Source organism: Rhinolophus sinicus, chromosome 16 (genome assembly GCF_057876585.1).
Source record: "Rhinolophus sinicus isolate RSI-liver-muscle chromosome 16, RSI-T2T, whole genome shotgun sequence".
NCBI lineage: Eukaryota > Metazoa > Chordata > Mammalia > Chiroptera > Rhinolophidae > Rhinolophus > Rhinolophus sinicus.
This window is the reverse complement of record NC_142516.1, coordinates 62,393,879-62,414,892: the sequence shown is the minus strand read 5'-3', so window position 1 is coordinate 62,414,892 and position 21,014 is coordinate 62,393,879. Positions and strand designations below refer to the sequence as shown.

The following is a 21,014-nucleotide window of genomic DNA, read 5'->3' as shown; positions in this document are numbered from 1 at the left end:
AAAACAAAAATAGAAATGTCATTCCCACATAGTTTGTTCATCTTCAAAACAGCAGCTGCACTGTCACAAGTAAACAAAGGTTGAATGTAAGTGCCGCCAGCAGGCAGTGGGGAGCTCCTCAGCCCTGCCTTCCGCACCGGCCTGCTTCCTCTTATCCCATACCTCTCCTTTTCTATCTCTGGCCCAGTCATGCTCGCTACCCAAGCACACTGAGCCTGGCACAGTGACGGGACTATCTTCCCTAGGACTGCCAAAGACAATGGAATCCCCAACCAGAAACGCCCAGAAACTAGTCTCAAGAGTAAGCAGTTTTCCAAATAGGAATGCGTTTCACTTACATCCATTCAGCCTTGCTTCAAGTCTCTATGCTCTGGGTTAGGAACCGCCACAGAGGAAGAGTAGGGAGGAGGCGCTTGGTGATGCCAGGTGCTTTGCTCTGTTACACCTCTTGCCTGTAGAGATTGCCCCAGTTCTGCCTGGCTCTCTTTTCAAGGTATAGTTCCACTACCTCTTTCATATCTTCCTTCTCTTAGAGTGTAACAGCTTAGCAGAACTAATGCTGAACTGTGACGTGCTTGGAGCAGAATAAGAATTAAGAACAACCCTCCAAAGACTTTAGTGATGCTATATGAACAGAAACCCTCTGAATTTCACAGAAACTGTTCACCTTCCTACCTTTTCACACCTTCTGAGAATTATTATGTCTTCTCTTAATAGCATTCCAATTTTCTTTCTTACCATCCTTTGAAAATTAAAGTTCCATTAATAACAGCTTACAGCTACAATGACATTGTATGTCATCCAAGCCATCTATCTACACAATATTGTCTGTTAAATATATTGGTCAGATAAATGCCACAGAATCCTCCAGTCACTTCAGTGTAAGCCGTAGAATGTCCCCCGATCCCAAATGAACATGCTATACCTGAAGTCACTGAACCTCCAGAAAACTGGGCTGAGGAAACAGAAGCACACCAAACCTGAAATGTCTATTAAAGAACATTAAATGTTACCTGGAGGGATACTTTAAACCTATAAAGTGACCCCTTACCTGGATTGGGTTGAAGGTATTCAATTGTTTTAGTCATTATTTCCATCACAGCCCTGCTGGTGACATCCACTTTCTGAAATGAGAAAATAAATATAATAAAATGACAGAAATTATTAGCTTTAGAACCTTAGTTTTTGCTTAGATTTGAGTAGATATACAACTACCTTAGTTTTGAGTAGATATACAGCTACTGGCAGTGCAACAGAAGTAATGACAAGTCTTGAGTAGAAGGCAAGGGCTGAGGAGCTATGAAGATTAATAATGGTTTTGCATCCAGTGTGTTCCATCTAGACTGGGAAGCCTACTTATCCAAAGAGGAACCTGGTAACTTCCTAAAATTTCTTTCAAAATACACGTCATTGTCTTCCAGCATCACTGATCGTTACTGATCTGCCGTCTTCCTGCAGAAGCCTGAGATGATCTCTAAAAATGGTTCACTACCCACTGACCCAGAAAACCCAACAAAATCACACAAATCAAGAATTTCCAATCTTCTTGTTCTCTTTAAGAATATCTGTGAAACTGTCCAGGCCAAGTAAGATATGCATATCCAAAAAGCCACCAAGTATTGGAAAGATGTCACTTCACAGCAGCAATGCGTCATTACAATGTTCCATCGTTACAATGCTGGATTTGGTAGGTGTGCCCAGGCCAAACAGTGGGTCTGGCCACAGGCTCCATGACCCAATAAGAATACTGAATTTTTGCTGCACATGCTTCAAAATGCAGAGTGAGGCCGAACTTAAGGGTTCTGATGTAAATTCTCTGGTCACTGAGGTAAACATCCAGGTAAACAAAACCCCCAAGGTGGGCCTCGATTTACAGAGCTCCTAGTGGATTAACCCCAACATGAGTTTTCCCTGCCACCTGAGAGGATTCTTACTGCAAAGAACAAATGGTTCCTAAACGAAAAAGGGGAGGTTGCATAGGAGAAAAAGATCTAGAAGAAATTGAAGAAATAAAAATGTACAGCCCAGGAATAAAGTCAGCATAAAATAAATGTAAATACAAGTTAATAAAAAGGTGGAGATAATGAATTACATTTTGCCCTAGAGGCATTTACTGTATGTCTACAGTGGGCCAGGCATGACAGATTTCTGTACCCTAAGGAAAGAAAAATGCAGCATCAACTCTGTTTATTTAAGTAAAAGGCAAAGTTTTTATTTAACTTCTAAGAACATCCTAAGTATATAACCAGTTTGAACTTCTGGTTAATTCTAAATAAAAATCTTGGTGCTCGAGTCTATCCCTGTACAATTTTGAATGGTCAATATTTGCATTCAACAGGTCACCATGGCCTCTCTCTGTTGGAGAGGCAATGTAAGCTGTTCAGTATAGTTAGGTGTTCTCCACATTCTCCCATGAAATCCTTTCTTACCAACATGTCTGGTCCATTCATTCACTCCAGAGGGGAAATGGCTAGTGAAAATAAATGCATCTTCCTCTCAAAGCTATGTGCAAGTAATATATAGGTATGAGTGAAAGGAATTCATTTTTGATGGTAGAGTTTCAGACTCAATTAAGTCTATGGGAAATTTTTGTTTTGGTTTAATTGGAATTCAAGGGCTCCTCTTTCAATTCCAGGAAATTTTTCAATAATGTGCTGCACCTACATAAAAAATTATCTTTTCATGGTCGGATAAGCCTCCTTCTCTTCATAGCCAGAAACTAAGCCATAACCCATCAGAAGATTTTATCTTTCAGTTTGGTTTTCCAGTACTTAGTCATTTCCCATTCTATGGTAGTGATACTAATGTCATGTAAGGAATTTGCTATTACTGTTATTAATAGAGGGAAACGCTTTGTCTTGTGAGGTCATCCTGGTACAAAATTACATTAAAAAGCACTCCTACTTAAAAGGTGCCTCCCTATATATGAACCTAGTACCATGTCCTTTGGGTCTGCGTTTTGGCGATGTCTTGGATGAGAGTATGTACTAAATAGTATTTAGTTCTGAAGTGAATAGTGGTTCCCCGGAGTTGATCAGTGCAGGACTTATATGGCCATGCATGGAGGTCCCAGAAGTACTAGCAAAATGCAAACTGACTTCTATGTACTCAATGTCAGGGAAATTAATTCAAAGGCTGTATGTAGAACAAACATTCTGAAGTCCAGGTTCTATGTGTGACTGGAGGAAAATGCAGATATCCTGCTGACTACATGACAAGGATTAAGGAATTCAATATCAAATGTAGCCAAAGGTCCTGCGTGGCTGTCATGGGAAGAAAAGTAACTTCAAAGGTCACGGTTTCTAAGAGAGAGTGCCAGAATTATCCAATGATAAAATAACTTTTATATTCTCAAGTTACCTAATGGTAGGAGGCTAACCAATTTCTCACTTTCCTTCATCACTGTATTCAATAATAATTATAACCATCATCATCATAAAGCATTTTCTATTTGTCAGAAATTGTTCCAAAGGCTTTAAGTATCTTTATGCATTTAATCCTCAGAAACCCTATGAAATAGATATAGAGAGATTAAGAAACTTGCCTGGTCTGGCTCTAGAGTCTGTGTTCTTCACTGCTACTTCTTGAAATCGTAAGCTCCTCCTAAAAAGACAGGCAACAGGGCCATCTCCCCACCTGAAGAGAGAGACCAGTCTTTGTACTGTCCTCCTGATGGGGCTTGGGGACCTGGCAGTGGCCAACCACATAGGGCCAGGGTGAAAGCACCTGCCATTCCATCTTCTGTTTTTGTGTTGAAAGTCCTCAAAGTCTGTAGAAACTTCATCCACAAGTACTGTTCTGCCCTGGGCCTCTGGGAAAGAGAGGCTCTCCCACACAGAGCTGTGTGACCACACACCTTCAGTTATACAGGCTTCTCTACAGAGGCTGGGTGCCAGCAGTGGAAATCCTGAATAGCCCACAGGGAGGTTACTAAGGAAGGTTTGAAAAGTGGTTCTCATTTTGGGTATGCAACCAGCTCTCCCCTCTGGGCTCTGTAAATAGACAGCTCAATTACTCAGGCTCTATAAAGATAAGCTACTAGCAAGGCTAAAGGCATGGTCTCAGGGGAGGCACAGATACACTAGAGATACCAATATTAGAGCATTAAGTTTGATCCCCACAGTGGAATTCAGCAGATGGCAGTAGGAATAAAAACCACCTCAGCATCCCCTGTGGTGTGACTGAAATCTCCCAGGAAGGAGCCCACCATGCCAACCCAAATCTTTACAGAGTTTTGTGCCCAACGAGGCCAACTCCTAGTTACCTAATCTAGACATCATTATAGAACAAGCTCCAGCTAAACCCTTTTGATCCGAGTATAAAATAACCTGCACCTGAAACCCACCTCTCAAAACAACTTTATCCAATAGAATTATTTGTGTACAGCACGGTCAAGACATCCCCCTAACAGGGAACAGCTATTAGCAAACTCAGGATCTTGCTCTTGATTTTACTCTGACAGATAATTACTTCACAGAGTTAATGAACACAGAAGGAAGGGACCAGTAGAGAATCTAGGCCAGAGACTTAATTTTTTAACTGTGTAAGTCTGGACCTAGAGAAAGGAAATAAACCCCCTGAGGTCACACAACTAGTGTGGCTATGATGCGGAAAAAGCCGTCCTGAAGGTCATAGATCAGCAGGTTTCTATGAAAGATGCTGATCAATAACCATCTGCAGGCAGGAGGCTGACCACTTTCTAACTTCTCTCCATCTCTGTCCTCACGAATAATGTCCAAGCCTCTTTCTGCTGAACTAAACCACACTGCATCATTCAGGGACAGGCTGAGGGCCATCACCTTGTGAGAACCTTGAATGTGCCTTGTTAGGCACTTGCTAGGAAAGCCCTTTATATACTTAAATTGGCAATGTCCAGCATATACAGGCATGGTATAATGTGCATTAACTCAGAAGTTTTCCATTTAAATAATTTATTATAACTGGCAAGAACTTTTCCCAGTTGAGAGCAGCACAGTTTAACTTTGAAATTATGACATAGAGCTAATGTCTTCTTCAATGCCCAAAGTTTCCTGTTACTTGAAAATAAGTGTTGCTGTGTCCTAAATTACAACCTCCATTCTTAAGAGCTCCTGAACCTCCATTTCTTTATCTAACCTTATCTGAATGGGGGTAGGAAGCCATTAGGGAGGGCTGTTTGAAGGAGGTACAACTGTAAATACATGCAAACATGAGGATGTTTTCAGGAAATAAAAACGCTGCCTGAAATAATTTTCTTTTCAAAAGTGTAGGTATCTATTCTTCCGGTCACTTTTCTTCAATTTTCTCAATACTAACATTTTAGCAACTCTCAATACCATCGACCCTTGAACAATGTGGGGGTTAGCGGTGCTGACCACCTACACAGTCGAAAATCCATGTATAACTTTTAACTCCCTCAAAACTTAAATTGTCTCTCAGTATCCGTGAGGGATTGGTTTTCCAGGACCCCTCACATTGACCAAAATCCATGGGTGCTCAAGCCCCCTATGTCAAATGCATACACTCGGCCCTCACCATCCAAGGACTCCCAATCGCAAATCGAAATAATACAGATATTTACTGAAAAAAGTCCCCTTATATGTGGACCCGGGCAGGTCAAACTCATATTATTTAAGGGTCTACTGCACTTTAGAGTCAGGAAGTTCTTCCTCCATGATCCAGTCTTATAATTTACAATGTTGGATAGGGAGAAAAATAGCTCTCTAAACCTCTTTACTCACTATACCAATTTTCTTCTTTGGCTAAGGCAAGCATTGGCAAACTATGGCCAGCAGGCCAAATCCAGGCCACTACTTGTTTTTACATTTTAAACAATTGGGAAAATTAAAAATTATTCTTCATTGCACGGAATAATGATATGAAATACATAATTTCAGTGTTCTTAGATAAATTGTATTGGAACATAGCCACATTTGCTTTGGACACCATCCACAGTTGCTTTTGCTTTTCCATAGCAAAGGTAGAGTTACAATAGAGACCACAGAGGCCCTCTGGCCCACAAAGCCTGATGCACTTACAGAAAAAGTGTGCTGGTCACTGTGCCAAGGTTCTGTTTTCACTAAGGCACACCACGCTGGATCTCTGAATGATGCTGACCATTTCACCAGCGGCCTACGTCTTCAAAGATACAAGAGAGCTGAAAGACACTGAATTGACTGGGATGGGGTTATCGTTTGGAGGCATCTGAATATTGCCTTTTTCCAACTGGAGAAAACAGTAATCAGAGTTTCCTGAACTTAGGTGGGAGCACACATGAACGGCACAGCATTCTCTGAGAAGCGACAAAAGGACTGAAAGATACTGCATTATACCAGAAACTGTCATAGGGATGCAGCTGCAGAGTTGAAGAAAAAATGCACACCTTAAAATGGAGCACAGTTTGGGCGTTCAGTGATCAATAACAAATAGGTGAATCAAACACCCCCTTGGACATGGGGTAACTCCATGGTTACACAGGAAAAAAAAAAGTAAAATGTCAAATGAAACATTAAAATCATTTCAAACTCTTAATTTTTGGTCACCAAAGTTAAGAAAATATACATGTTAAGAAAGCACACGCACCCACTGAAAGCACTGAGAACCCTGAATGAGGACACCTAATTGAACAAGTCATGAAGAAAACTGCAACCTAGGAGAGTCTGTCCGGCAGTAAGACACAGGCTGGTCCAATAGGATGTTTGTAATAGTTCCTTACTGATGCACAAGGGTTCATGGAGCTGTCCTTGTACTGTTCTGCCACACAGCAGTTACCTTATGTCTTCAGAAAGCCTGATTAATAAACAGGGTGTCAAAAAGCAAAAATAAGCAAGGATTAGGCTCAGATTGCCCCGGCATATTTTTTTGCTAATCTTGGCCATTACCTTTAATGAATATGAGCTTGGAAATATACTGAAAACACATAAGTGAGAAGAAATTTGTCTTCCTTGAATGCCAGGATAAGCGGAAGCCACCTTGAAAGCTCATCCTGTTTGGTGCTCTCACTTATCTTACGATTCTACACCAGTGAGTGAGTATCTACGCACAGAGCTCCACATCTTCTTTTTTTTCACCAGGCCCATGAAGAAGACAGTCATAGCACGACAGACAGCCATGGATCCACGCAGGGTATGCATCACTCCGAGTGTGCTGGTTGGGACTTTACCCCTTTCCCATTTGACATAAATTGCTAGAATTCAAGTAAGTGTGATACAATTAAAAAGTGACATTATTAGTAACAAATTACTTGCCACAAAACTCGAAAGAGATGACAATTAGTGTACTTCACACTACAGTTGAGAACTGTGGGTTTAGCCTCTGTTTAAACATGGGCAGTGACGGGGAATTCAGTATTTCCTAAGGCTCTCTCCCTTTTTTAAACAGCTCTTACAGCTGAAAGTCTTTCCTTATGTTGAGCCTGACTCTATCTCCCCACGGTTTCTACCCATCAATTCTACTTCTGTCACTTGAGGTTGGATAGAAGGATCTATCCCCTTGCCACCCAATGGCTAAGTACATGAAAATAATGACCATGGATATTTTCCTAGCAGCCCTTCCCCACACCCCACTCTGCAAAGAACCCACTCTTTCTAACTTTCATATGGAATAGCATTCTTTCTGTTCTTTCTCAATATTCTGCTTTTCTTAAAACTTGAGGCTGCCTCTTGATAAGAATTCCATTCTTATTAAAATGGTCTAAAATCACATTTCCAACCCTACAACTCCTCTGGTTTCAACAGAAGAGATTTCCCAGGATACTTTGCAGTCTGCAAAGAGACACTACACTCCTAGGCTTGGCATCTGCATTACCCATAAGTGCAGGGCCAAGAGAAAAGGCTAGGATTTAGCTCTGGTGCTCTCTCCTCTAGGAAGCTTCCACTGGGCTACTCAGCCTGAGTTAGTTCTTCCTTGGGAATCATCCCAGGACATTAAGCACCATGTCGTGTAAGACACTGCTTTTTGCACTGACTTCTTCCATCAATGCTGGAAGCTACCTGAAGGTAGGAATTATGCCTTAACCATGCCTGTATCCCTGGCTTGTGAAGGCTTTCACAGATATTCCATGTGAATCAATGAGCATAACTGGACATACAAACACACAGACTCACTGCAGAGACTGATGGCAATTTTAGAAGGAAGCAGAGGTCCCTTATTTTAGAACTTCCTCTTGACAAAAAACCTGCAGCTTCTCAAAGGACCAATCCACACAATGCCTGTACCATGTGGAAAAATTTAGTTTGTGGTTAATGAAACTTGTAAGCAGCAGATACCATTTAAAATGAACACAGAAACAATTCCAGGCAAAACAATTCCACTTTCACAAACATCATCTAATATAATCTCACCATCATTCTATGACATAGATGGGCAGTCCTACTTTCCATGAAGACGAAACTGTAGCTTAGAGGATTTAAACCATTGACCAAAGACCATGAACCTAGTAGGTTTTAAAGAAAGAATTCAAACTTGTGTCTTAGGAGGACGAGAAAAGTGGTGATGAGCAGGATTCCTGCACAGACAACACAGACGCAGGCATCTCACCCCATCAGCTCTGGGAGAGGACGACCGCAAGGACTAACAGACACACATGGCAATCATACTGCATCTCAGCAGGACAGTGGCTGGGGTGGCTGATCAGAGAAACAATCTCTAGGAATGCCCACTGCTCCCTCCCACTGGTGCTGCTTGATGCAAACCTTTAATTTACTTCATTGTGTTGTCTAACTGCTCCTCTGAGGATACAGGCAAACAAAGGTCTCTACTCCAAATCCCTGATGAGCAGAACACCAACTGTGGAAGGGTGTTTCTTCTGTAGGCTTGGGAATACTGAGCTAAAATATTTTTGTGATTGATAAACATATTAACAGGAGAGAAAAGATTTGATGTTCTAAATCCGAAACATGTGCTTTCCGATGACCACAGATATCTTTACCTTTATTGCAAATATAGCATGAGTACAGAGTACAACATTTCCAATGAAGATATAGATAAGAAAAAAGATGTGTGAAATACAACAGAATGAAACAATTCCGACACTGCACTGAAATCTAAATCTCTCAATCTACCTAGGTATGAACCCAAATACAAAACCATAGGTGTCTTCTTCAATCAGCAAAAGTTCACTTTATCGCAAGAATATCTACATTTTGAAATAAAAGCTTCAGGAACTCATTATTTTTTTAGGAAATAGGAAAAATAAACCTTCATACTCAGAGGGATGTCTGTGGTTCTGTGCCTGAAATAAAATACTTGCAAGATCCTCTTTTATTTCAATTAGTCTGCAAGACTGGCATGGATTCAAAGCCTTAATTAGTTGTTCAGTTATAAACTCTCCTCTTTTCTCCAAATTTCTTATTCTCTTTGGTCTCATTTAAAAAACAGAAAGTTAATTTGTCGTAGCTTAGACAGTGAGAGACCTAGCTTATTACCTTTAGTCCTGGCAGATGAAGAAAACAGAATTCGCATTGACTCCAAATTTCTAAATTCTGAAATATCTGCCTAATCTATCATTAACGACAGGACACTGGCCATGTGGCATACTATAAATTCCCTCCAGGGTGGGGGTGGGGGGAGACATCAAAGGATAAGGGGGGACTAAGGAAAATCGGGTGACGACAGAAGACAGATGTACAGGGCTGCTCGTAACGAGGAGCGTAAAACTCTAATATTACAGGGTGTAAAAGAGTCAAAGTCAAGTCACTCCGAGCAGGTGTTTAGGTATCTGGAGACTGAGATGCTATAGAAGAAGGACGGGTAGAATACCACTTCCAGAACTATGAACAGCCAGGATTACCAGTTTTTGCTGAAGATCAGGTGGTATTTAGAACTGTCTAGAGATGAGCAAGGGGGACCAAGGCAGACTTCAGTCATGGGGCAAGTGGCTGCCAGACATTCAGTGTAAGAGGCTGGCTGCCCAGACTTCGGGCTGGGACTGAGGACTCTCATTGTAAATCTCCTCTCAGTGGATACCTAGCCTATCAGTGCTGTCCATCTCAAGAACTTAGCCAGAATGACAAGCTGTGTAAAGACTGCAGTCTCATTTCCTGAGACCCCTGTCTCTTGGCAACTCGTCTTTTTTTCAGGAATTCAATTGTGTCCTGTTCTCCTGTTGTTTCCTTTACCAGAAACACATTAGGCTCTGCTAATGCTTACTTACCTCCACATCTTCACTTACATATCAGGAACGTCTTCCCTGACTACTCTGTGTGGGTGCGTTTCCTCTCCTCTATGCTTCTCTACTACCCTGTGTCATTCCCCTTCCACACCAGGCAGTATTTGTCCAGAGTCTTCCTTCTGCAGTACACTATGAACTCCACGTGGTCAGGGACCTTATCTACCTGTTCACTGCCAGGTCCTACATGCCTGGCTCATAGGAAGCACAAAACAAGAACTTGCTGCATTCAGCAATGAACTCATCAGAAGAAAAAGTGAAAACGGCAAGGCAGAAAGTATGCAGGAATTTTCTTTCTTTGACTTTTCCCACAAACAGCAAAAACAGCAAAACTGAGGGAATGTCCTAGAATTGATATGAACTAAATAAAAATATGGTTTCTAGGTATCACAGGCTTTTGACATTCTCTCTGTTCAAGTACAGGGTTTGTGTTCCCAGCTCCTTCACCCATCCACAATTTAACACCTAAATTAATTCTTTGCACAATGTAATACATACTTCACCATAAGCCTAGGAATCACTTGCTATAAACAAGCTCAAAGCGAAAGAAAAGAAACGAAGGAAGTATGGCATATGTCACAAGAAAAGTGAAATGGGATTATTTTGCTCATCACCTCCACCTTCACTCGCTGAGAACCAACTTTTAGGCAGAATCCTAAAGGATTTGCACTATTTTTAATCCTAATAAAAGTCCCCCAAGAAGGGATTAGCATCCTCATTTTTTATTTAAAAAAAAAGAAAAGAAAAGAAAAAAGAGGGTCTAAGCAATAAATTGACTTGTGAAACAAGCGGTGGAAGTGGAGCAGATGCAAGGTCAGAAAGGCCCACAGCTGCCTTCTCTCCACTCCACCTGCTGCCTCTGGCTGGCACGGTCCTGCAAGGGATGGCTTCTAAAGCCAGAAAGTGACTCAAACTCTCCCCAAAACATGTGGGACATCAGTATCCACGTTCTCTTTTCTTCCCACCTCACCACAATTCAACACCAGCTCTATGTTGTCCCTATTTGGAAAAATGATGAGAAAATCCAGCCGGCAAATTACATCACGGCATTTCACCTTCCCTGAGGTGTTGTCCTTGGGATAGTACAAAGGGAAGATGGGATACTTCACATTTTTTGTTTTAAAATAGATACTGGAAAAAAAAAGAAGAGTATTTTTAAAAATAAAAAAAATGTATTCCCAGGCACCAGTGGAGAACAGTTTCCCCTTTGCTTTCTCCCTTCGCCGCTTAGTAGCCAGGCAATTGTATGTCAAAGGGAAGTTTACGTGGTAATGACTTACCCTCTCCATCTCCTTGAAGTCGTCATCTAGCTTGGTTCCTTCTGCTCCTCCAACCTTCTCACTCACTTTCTGTAGAAAATAACCAAACGGAAAGTTATTATAAAGTTTCTTTAAAAATGCATTACAAATGTTAAGCACTTTCACAAACATCATCTAATATAATCTCACCATCATTCCATGACATAGATGGGCAGTCCTACTTTCCATGAAGACGAAACTGTAGCTTAGAGAATTTAAACAATTTACCAAAGACCATGAACCTGGTAGGTATTAAAGAAACAATTCAAACTTGTGTCTTCTGATTTCAACCCCAGCACGCTTTCTCTTATGTAAATCATTATATTACTGTCTAATCACTAATATTCTCTTTTTCAAAGTTCTGAGGGACAACAGCATCATAAAATACTCATCTCCCTCTGATAATGGATCTAAAATGCTCCCTATGCAGAAAAATAAAATTCTTACCTAATTAGATTGCTACTTCTTCAACTTATTCCTCAATGGACTATTGAACAGATAATCACAAACATTTATCAAACTTGTAAGAAAAAAATATCATCCCAGCTGATCTTCAAGTAAAAGGACTTGAACAGCTGTCTTAGAAAGCTCCCTGTAGCTGTCTGCATCCTTACATACATATGAGAAGACTAAATGGAAAGATATTGATGTTATTTCTTTGAATTCCCATTATCATATAATTTATATTCATCAATTCATACGTGCAAATGTTCATTTTTCACATGTAGGATTCACATTCATAAAACATTAGCTATACTATTCTGTACTGAAATAAAGATTCAAATTAATTCTAATAAAATTTTATGAAGGGATCACAAGAAAAACCAAAAACTTTGGTTTCATCCAAGACAGATATGTTAAATGCTAATGACATCAGAATTTCATTCCTCTTACAATACTCTAACTGTAAAGGTAGACTCTTTTCAATAAGACATCACTGTACTACAGAGTTATCACACACAGATATCAAAGTACGATTTTCCATTTCCTTTAGTAGCCACTGCGTTGTGGGTCTCTGAAGGATTCCCATCACGACCAGCCCTGCAGAAACCTCAGTAACAACCTGGATCATCCCAGTGAGCATGGTTCACCTCCTTCTAAAAGGGCCTCTGGATGCATGGCTCAGTCTCCTGGCCATGGAAGCTTGGATATCCTGGTTTTGGCGGCTAAGGTATATTTCTTACCCTGTTTTTTCTCTCTGTCTTCTGCTTTCTGACACAGGAAAACCTTTAGAAGAGATCACTCTTGGAGTAACGGATCATCTGAATTCTACCACCACTCTAGCCCTTCATACAGATACCATTCATTTCACCCCCGCAGCAATAACAGGAAAATATGCTGGGATGGAAAGGCACGACGTGGACTGACTCCTCTACTCTTTGCCAGGTAAACTGAGTTCTTATGAAAATTAAATGGCATAATAAATATAAGAATCTGTGTCTGAATCTACACAATATGTAGTATATCCTAGCTCCCGCCTCTCATCAATACGATACATATCTACTTATAGTACCCTGGTCTTTCTCAGTCATTTATTGAACTGTTCTTTCATACCTTGAGAAGAATCTAGCAATTTTCATTAACATAATATAATGTTAGGTAGATAAAGGTCAATAATTAAACATGAAAGCTCAGTAAAAGCGATATGAAGCATCTTTACTTTGTATAACTGACACATAATTTTTCACTTGTAATTTATCATCTGTGTACCTCAAGAACTATGTAAAGCAGATATTATTCCTATGCTGCAGATGAGCAAACTGAGGGTTGCATAAATTAAGTTTCCTATCCATGGTAGAGGCCTTTAGCTATAAAGAGGTGTAGCCAGGACCTGAGGAGAATTTTCCTACCCTAAACGCTCCTCTTTCCATGTCCACCAGGACTTTGAAGAGCTGTCCATGGTACTGGCCTCCTCAGCCTGAAGTTCATTAGATTCAGAAAGCCAGAGGTGGATGCGCTGCCTTAACCCTTCACATCAGCTCTCTCACTTAACTTGTCTTGGGTGATGCTAGCTAGTCACTATTTAAACAACATGCACAGATCCAGGTTTGGTCTGGCATCATTGCCACCTAATCTTAAGCCTGCACCAACTGCGATCTGGCCCAGCAGTCAGCTTCTTTGCCAGCTTTCTTAAAGACATTTACCAAACCAGAATTGGGGGGTGGGGAGACCCTAGCATTCAGTTTAGAACTGCCTAGTGGGAGCCTACATGCCAGTGACTTGGTTTGCACATTCAGATCTTCATGACAAGAAATCACGAGTCAAAGGGGCCTTAAAGCTTATCAAATGTTCCCTCCCATCAAACGGAGTTTTTACACTGATTCTCCTCCTTTCACTTTGCTCAGTGGTGGCAGTTGTAGATGGCTCATATTTCTACCCTTCTTGTCTTATTCTTGAAGGATGTGGTTTTTAGTTAAATTTAGGCTGGAAAACTCTAATCTAGTTGATCTCCTACTGAATAAGGAAAACACATGCTACACAAGCCCAAATCAACTCTCAGTTCCACCCGACTGTCTCCAATGCCAGGGAACTCAGTATATGTATCCCAAGGTCCCATTTTGGTAAAAACTAGATCATTATAAATAGACCCTTCCCATGACCTATGAATGAGATATTTTTTTATTTGCAAAATTGTCACACAAAAAACACATAGCTGAGAAATGTCTCCATTTGTAATAATAACAGAGAACCCTGTTAACCTTGGGTTAATCACATTTTGACCATCTCTAGGGTATAAAATATGGCTTTCATCAAAAACCACAATATCACATTTTCAACCCCATATGGCTTAACTGAGAATGACTTTAACTTCTCCACTTTTTGCATCTATCACAGGTTAGAACCACAGTTTCTGGCTCACTGTATCAAACAGGATACCAAATGGGATCACTGTGTCCATTAATAATTTAGAACTAGTCCTGGTAACTCATACTAAAGCCAATTCATTAGTCCATTAGCTATAACTATTTAAGGTGTGTGTGTGTGGTGTGTGTGTGTGTGTGTATGAGAGAGAGAGAGAGAGAGAGAGAGAGAGAGAGAGAGAGAATCTCTCTTCTCAACAAAAGCTGACATTAGAACTGCGCTGAGAAAAACAGTTCAGCACACAGTGAATGAGATACAAGTACTGATTTGATTGGTTGGTTGATATAAAAAATGTCTTACCTAATTAGATTCTTGGAAAAATAAGAGTATTCAAAATGAAATCTACACTGTTCTCTGGGCGTTTTTTTTCCCCAAGTCACAGAGGATCTAAATCTATCTAGGCACTGAATTACACAATGGGATAAATAACAACTGACTCATTCCTTAGAAGTATGCCAAATATTTTCTCCTCCTGTTCCTTAAGTACATTACTAAGACTTCTATCATTTAATGTATGAGTCAAGGTAAGGAATATAGGCTCCCTGAGCCCATCTAACCAACAATTAGTTTTGTTTTCCTTTCCCCAGTGCCATTTATTTAAAAATAATTTTGTCCTGTTTTCCAGTGAAGTGAATCCTGAAACCAAGATTTCACAGTATTGAGTGTTTTCTGATGCTGTTTGTGCTAATATGCTTGCCGTTTGAGAAAGTGATCCATTAGTTAAATGAAAAACAGCAAGTTCTTTGAATAAAAAGCTGTACAAATGAACCAATATGCCCTTGTGCATCTTAGAAACAAACAAAAAACTCCTCTAGTCAAATTCCTTATTTTTACCCACTTAGCACGACATTGCGAGATTATGCTTCTAATCTTATCTTCTCTCACACTCTCCACAGACTCTGTATTCCAACCAAACCAAAATCTCACCTTCCTCTATCTTACCTTTATGCTTCATTGTGTGTCTCACAACAATGTACTCAGTAAAGATTTATGGAACCGAAGCACAATGTACTTTTGTAAATATTAATGTTAAGATGACAGAGGAGGCAAAAAACGAGGCAAGTAAGACTGATCATTTCACTCTGGCATCGACTTTCAAAATGCACAACTTTTCCAAAAAAAAAAAATAAATAAATAATAACGTAAATAATAAAAACCAACTCATGTTTTAAATTTAAAGTCTTCATTCTGAGTCTGCACCAGTGTTGTCTCATGCTATCTTTCTCCATATACCAAATGAGAAAAATGTCCATGGGAACCAGCGGCAAGAGACAGCTGAGATAAATGCCCACTATTCTCAGCAGAGGATGCTGCACTTTCCAACAATGACTCATGCTCCCCCTCACTAACTGTCGTCTCTAGGCAAAAGCCACTCCACCTTCTAAGCGCAGCTCAGATTCTTCCCTGCATTGCATCGCATTAAACACTGGAGGGCCAACTACCATCTCTTCAACTGCCTTTTATAAAGGTCTCCTTGAAAATCACATCATCAGTGAAATTCAATAGACTGAAGACCAAATTTATTCATACCTCACACAATACGAAGTTATTTACCTCCTAGCTTCTCTCTTTTTGTTCAGCTTTATATCTATTATTCATCATACAAAGCCAGGTTTCCTTACCATCCACCAACTATGTTTATTCCCTCTTCCTTAGGCCTGGACCTACTTACCCTTTCCTATTTTTCAAATCCTACCAATTATCTATAATGCTCGCCCAGATTTCACCTTTTCCATCCACTTGACCACCCACCCTAGTTGAAAGTTATTAGACTTCCTTTGCATCTTAAGGAAACACGTCATCTGTTGGAGTACTTGGAACTTGCCACCTGAGTAAAACTGCTGAGGACCTTTGCTCATCTGAATTATAAGACATTAAAGGAGGGAATCCGATCACATGCTTCTTTATTTGAAAACTTCCGAGACTGCATTACTGAACATAGTGCTTGCAGAGCAGACAATTATGAGTTGAAAAAATTTTATCTCAATGAATTATTCTAAGACCAAAAATTGCTCACAAAAGAAAGACCCTTAACTATGAGTTAGCACTGGTTCTGTACCTCCTTTCTGGGAGTTTAATCTCCCCTCCAAAGAGTAATGTCTTTTTCTCCATCAGCAACAGGCAGAAAATCCAATGAACTACAATGTCTGATATTTATAGCCTAAGTTAAAGAAAATTCTCTTAACTGTAACCATTCTACATTCATTCACCAAATTACTTTTAGTACAATTACAATTAAGAGTAATGACATGCATTCTTCCCATTAATCATGGTTCTAAATACGTATGTATTTTAATTTACATGTATATGTCCATGTGTGTATATAAACACACATGTGGGCAAACATGTTTATGTGTGTGTGTACCCACACTATAAAATAGAAAGTAAATATAATATTTTTCCAAAGTGCTTTTTAAAAATCATCAAAAATAATTTTATTAAGTACTGTACTATCTGTTTACTCATATTAAAATAGAATTATTTTAATGTTCCATAAGTTAAGCATAACTAGTCTGTCAAAAGAAGAAAGCAGAACTCATACATTATCCTGCCCACCTGTACCATGGAACAATCCACAGAATTATATACATGTATAATGCAACCTCAATGACAATTAAGTCAATAAGAGACACCTGAGGTAATTGTTTTAATTGGATCTAGAATCACGACACCTGAATTCTAGCCTTGATGATGACATCAAACAGTTGAATGAAAGAGAAAATGCGTAACTTGTTAGTGCCTCAATTTCTACACCCAAGAAATGAAAACCAACATCATCTAACACTGGATTTTTGGAGAATTAAATTAAACTATACATGTAAGAGCACTTTGTAAACTATCAAAAACCATTATTAAAATAAGGGGCTTATTGTGCCTTAACAAGTGGTCTTACATGAAAGGTAGAATTTTAAGTTGGTTTCCTACATTTGGCAAAAAAAAAAAAAATTCTACATGCATTAAAGAACAACATCACTTAAATGCACAAGATCTTTAGAAAGAACTGAACTACCACTGTGGGACACTGTACTGTTTTCCCAATATTTGTAGACAACCATCACCTATGAGAATAAATAAAAGTCCATATTGTGACTCTTCATGAAGGTTCTTTAATAATTAATCATTAGAAAGGTACTCAAAATAAAATTTACAATGAAAATAATTAATGACATATCAACTGTGCAGAAGGAAACAGGAGAGTCAAACTTACAGCAGTATTTTCTTGGTATTTGGCTAAATAAAGTATATCTTGCTTTTCCAGATGGTGGTATTCTCATGTATGAAAGGCAGGGTGAATTCATTCCGTGGGATATAAGTTTCACACTAGTTTTTCTCAGCTGTCATTAAATTGGAATGCTTAAATGCCATGATGTTTTGAAAGTGAATTTCGGAAAAAAAAAAAAAAAAAAAAAAAATATATATATATATATATATATATATATATATATATATATATATGTATATATATATATATATATATATATATATATTCATATTCCACCCCCCCATCTAGAAACTTCAGGTTTTCTTTGAAAATGAGTAAAGGCATTTTGATCTATCTAAATTGAGCTAATTCTGCCCATTTCTTACTATCAAATAGAATTTATATATTGAAGAAAAGTGGAAAGGATTCTTTTATATAATATAAAAACTAGTGGTTTTTATAATTTAATAAGATTAAGATTGATTTAATAAGATTAAGATTGATTTTCTTTGAACACCTGGAGCTAAAAACATTAAATTGAGTTTAGTGAGCTAAGCACTTGGTCCTTTTCCCAGCCTCCAGCCTATTTTGCTTCTGGTCAAACACTACATAGAAAATTCAGAAATTGATTTACATGATGTTCTAATTGTGTCTGGGGTGGTTCACCAGGGTTAACAGGAAAAACTTTCCAAGCTCCATTTACCCAAAGAGACATTCCCACAGACTATTTAGCTAATTACATACACCCCCTCAAAGGGACTTGGTAGGATTTATTATAGGATATCATGCAGTTTCAGTCCCTCCCTGGAAAGACAGTATATACTATCACCTATAGTTTCATTTGCAAATGATTCTATTTTTGTCTTCTAGAAAAAAAATTTAAAAGTATAAAAATGTACAGTATAATAAAACAACCAGTATTTCTCTATTTTTCAACTCCCCAAATAATCTAGTTCCTCACCAAGTAAGGAGCAAGTTTCAACAGAGGGGGATGATATTTCCATCAAGTTTCCCATCCCTGACAACAGGAAAAGTTTTATACATTTTCCTAGTCCACTGCAATAAGCCACTGAAATTGAACAAAATATAAAAAGACAGTGTCTTCTAAAAATAGACCCTAAGACTTAGGGCTAGAATTATGTCATATTGCATTTTTAAATTCTATTTAAAGCTCAGTCATAAATTCCCTTGAGGAAAAAAAACAGAAGCTGCAAAGAGGAAAAATGGTACCAGTAATTCATTTGAGATTTCAGTCCTGGTTAATGAATGACCTAGAACCTAGATGGAGTGCTATTTATAGCACATCAAAAGTAGATAATAAGCTAGGCAAGAGAGAAAAAGAGAAAATACCATGCAAAACATTTGGAATAAAAAGAAAGGAAAGAAGGAAAGAAGGAACTAAGGAAGGAAGGAAGGAAGGAAGGAAGGAAAGAAGGAAGGAAGGAAGGAAGGAAGGAAGGAAGGAAGGAAACTCTATGGTACTTTAACCCCCAGATTCTCATTCTAAAAAAAAAAAAAAAAAAAAAAGACAAGAAATCATCTTTAGATTAAACTGACCAAATGGAATGAATACAATGAATACAACAGAACTCAACTTGCATGCCAACTATGTACCAGGGACTTTGCTAGTGCTGGAGATTTCATATGCAAATAAGACATGGCGCATGCTCTCTGGGAACATGAGTTTGGTGAGATATGTGGATACACAAACCATTTCAATATACAGCAGGTCCTCGAATAGCATCATTTTATTCAATGTCATTTCGTTATAAGTTGATGAGATACTATAGGAATTTAACTCTTATTTATATCAAATAGCCTGTGACAAAACTGGTTTTGTTACACATCATTTTGCTTAAAGTTGCAGAACATATTGACAGTGTTAAGTGAGGACTTACTGTAATGAGGTAAGTACATAAAAAATATGTAGACAATCATTAGAGCTTGGGATAGACAGTTTTATCCTAGTTGAATAAGAAGACAAGGGTGGGGACAGCTTCTTGCAGCGTGGCTAATTCTCAAATGTGTATAGGTAAGCCAGAAGGATAGATAGACGTGGGATACAGGAAGAAATTTTCTCACGTGGAAGCTACTACATGACAAAAACCAAATATAACAACAACAGTGTATGCAGCAAATTAGATATATTTCAGTGCTTCCAGAGCTCAGAACATAAGGCAGGGAATGATAAAAAGTGAGGATACAGGAAAAAGCAGAAGGAGAATGGTAGTGAGCCTTCTATGCCACGCTAAAGACCCTAGTGTTTTTGTGGGGGTTTTTTCCTGAGTTTTAGTGAATTTACCTAGGTGTGTAATCATCTCTATAATCCAATTTTAAACACTCCATCACCCCAAGAAGTTTCCCTGTGCCGGGTTTTAACAATGCTCACTCCCACCATTAGGCAACTACTGATCTGCTTTCCATCTCTACAGTTTTACCTTTTCTGGAAATGTCATATAAGTGAATCATACAATAGGTAATCTTAAATATCTAGTACCTTTCCTTTCACATAAGATATTTGAGATTCATCCATGGCATTACATGTATCAGTAGTTTAGCTCCTTTTTATAGGTGAATAGTATTCCATTGCATGGTTATACCACATTTTAATCCATCCATTCACCAGTTGATGGATATTTGGATTACTTCCAGTTTGGGGATATTTTAAATAATGCTGCTATGAATATTTGCATACAAGTCAGTGTGGATATATGTTTTCATTTCTTTTGGGTAGAGAGCTAGAAAGAGAATTATGGGTCTTATGGTAAGTGTGTATTTAACATTTAAAAAAATTGCCAAAATATTTTCCAAAGTGTCTTACTATAAAACCTTAGACTTTATCTTAGAATTGATGGGGGAGCCTGTAACAGGTTTTAAGCTGGGTAATGCAGTAAAATTAATTAAGTCATCTGATTACACATAGAAGACTATAAAAAAAACAAGATTAGAGCCAAGCAAATCAGTTAGAATGCTATTGCAATCATCCAAGTGAATGATGAGGGCTTAAACCACAAATTCTGGGAATAAGGACAGACTCAGTAAATATTTAGGACATAAAATAAACAGGTCTTTGTGACTGATATGATACAGGAGTGAAGCAGAGAATTCTAAGATGGCTCTTAGGTTTCAGGCTTTGGAAGATGGATGAATACAAATGAGCAGAACTCAGATACAGAGCCATAGGGTTTGAAGTCCCAGTAAATATGTCCAGCAGGGAACTGAGTATATGAGTCTAAGCCTGTAGGGAGAGATCAAGGCAAGAAACAGATATATGGAATCAGCAGTTACGTATTTGATTTATAAAATTGGGAAAGTAGATGAGATTGCTCAGGGAGAATGTGTATCCAGAGAGCAGTTGTCGGTCAAGGAGAGAACCTTAAGCATCACCAAAAAATTAGGGACAGGAAGGGGGGAAAGCCAACACAAAGACCAAGAAAAAAGGTCAGAAAGTAGAGGAAGAATTGGGAAAGAGAAGAATCAAAGAAACCAAGGAAGTCATTTTCCA

At 38.8% G+C, this 21,014-nt stretch overlaps 1 protein-coding gene across 4 annotated transcripts in view; it reads right to left on the bottom strand.

The window, feature by feature from the left end:
* Nucleotides 1–21,014, bottom strand: part of SH3GL2 (SH3 domain containing GRB2 like 2, endophilin A1) — a 191,966-nt gene that overhangs the window by 37,031 nt on the left and 133,921 nt on the right. For 3 of the 4 annotated variants that reach the window (XM_074330342.2, XM_074330343.2, XM_074330340.2), the window contains 2 exons: nt 11,428–11,496; nt 1,052–1,124 (listed from right to left, as the gene is read on the bottom strand). In XM_074330342.2, coding sequence (XP_074186443.1) covers nt 1,052–1,124; nt 11,428–11,496 — 142 coding nt within the window. Of the gene's footprint in view, nt 1–1,051; nt 1,125–1,215; nt 1,298–11,427; nt 11,497–21,014 lie in introns of those variants that run through there. The other variant, XM_088793537.1, reaches the window with a different exon arrangement.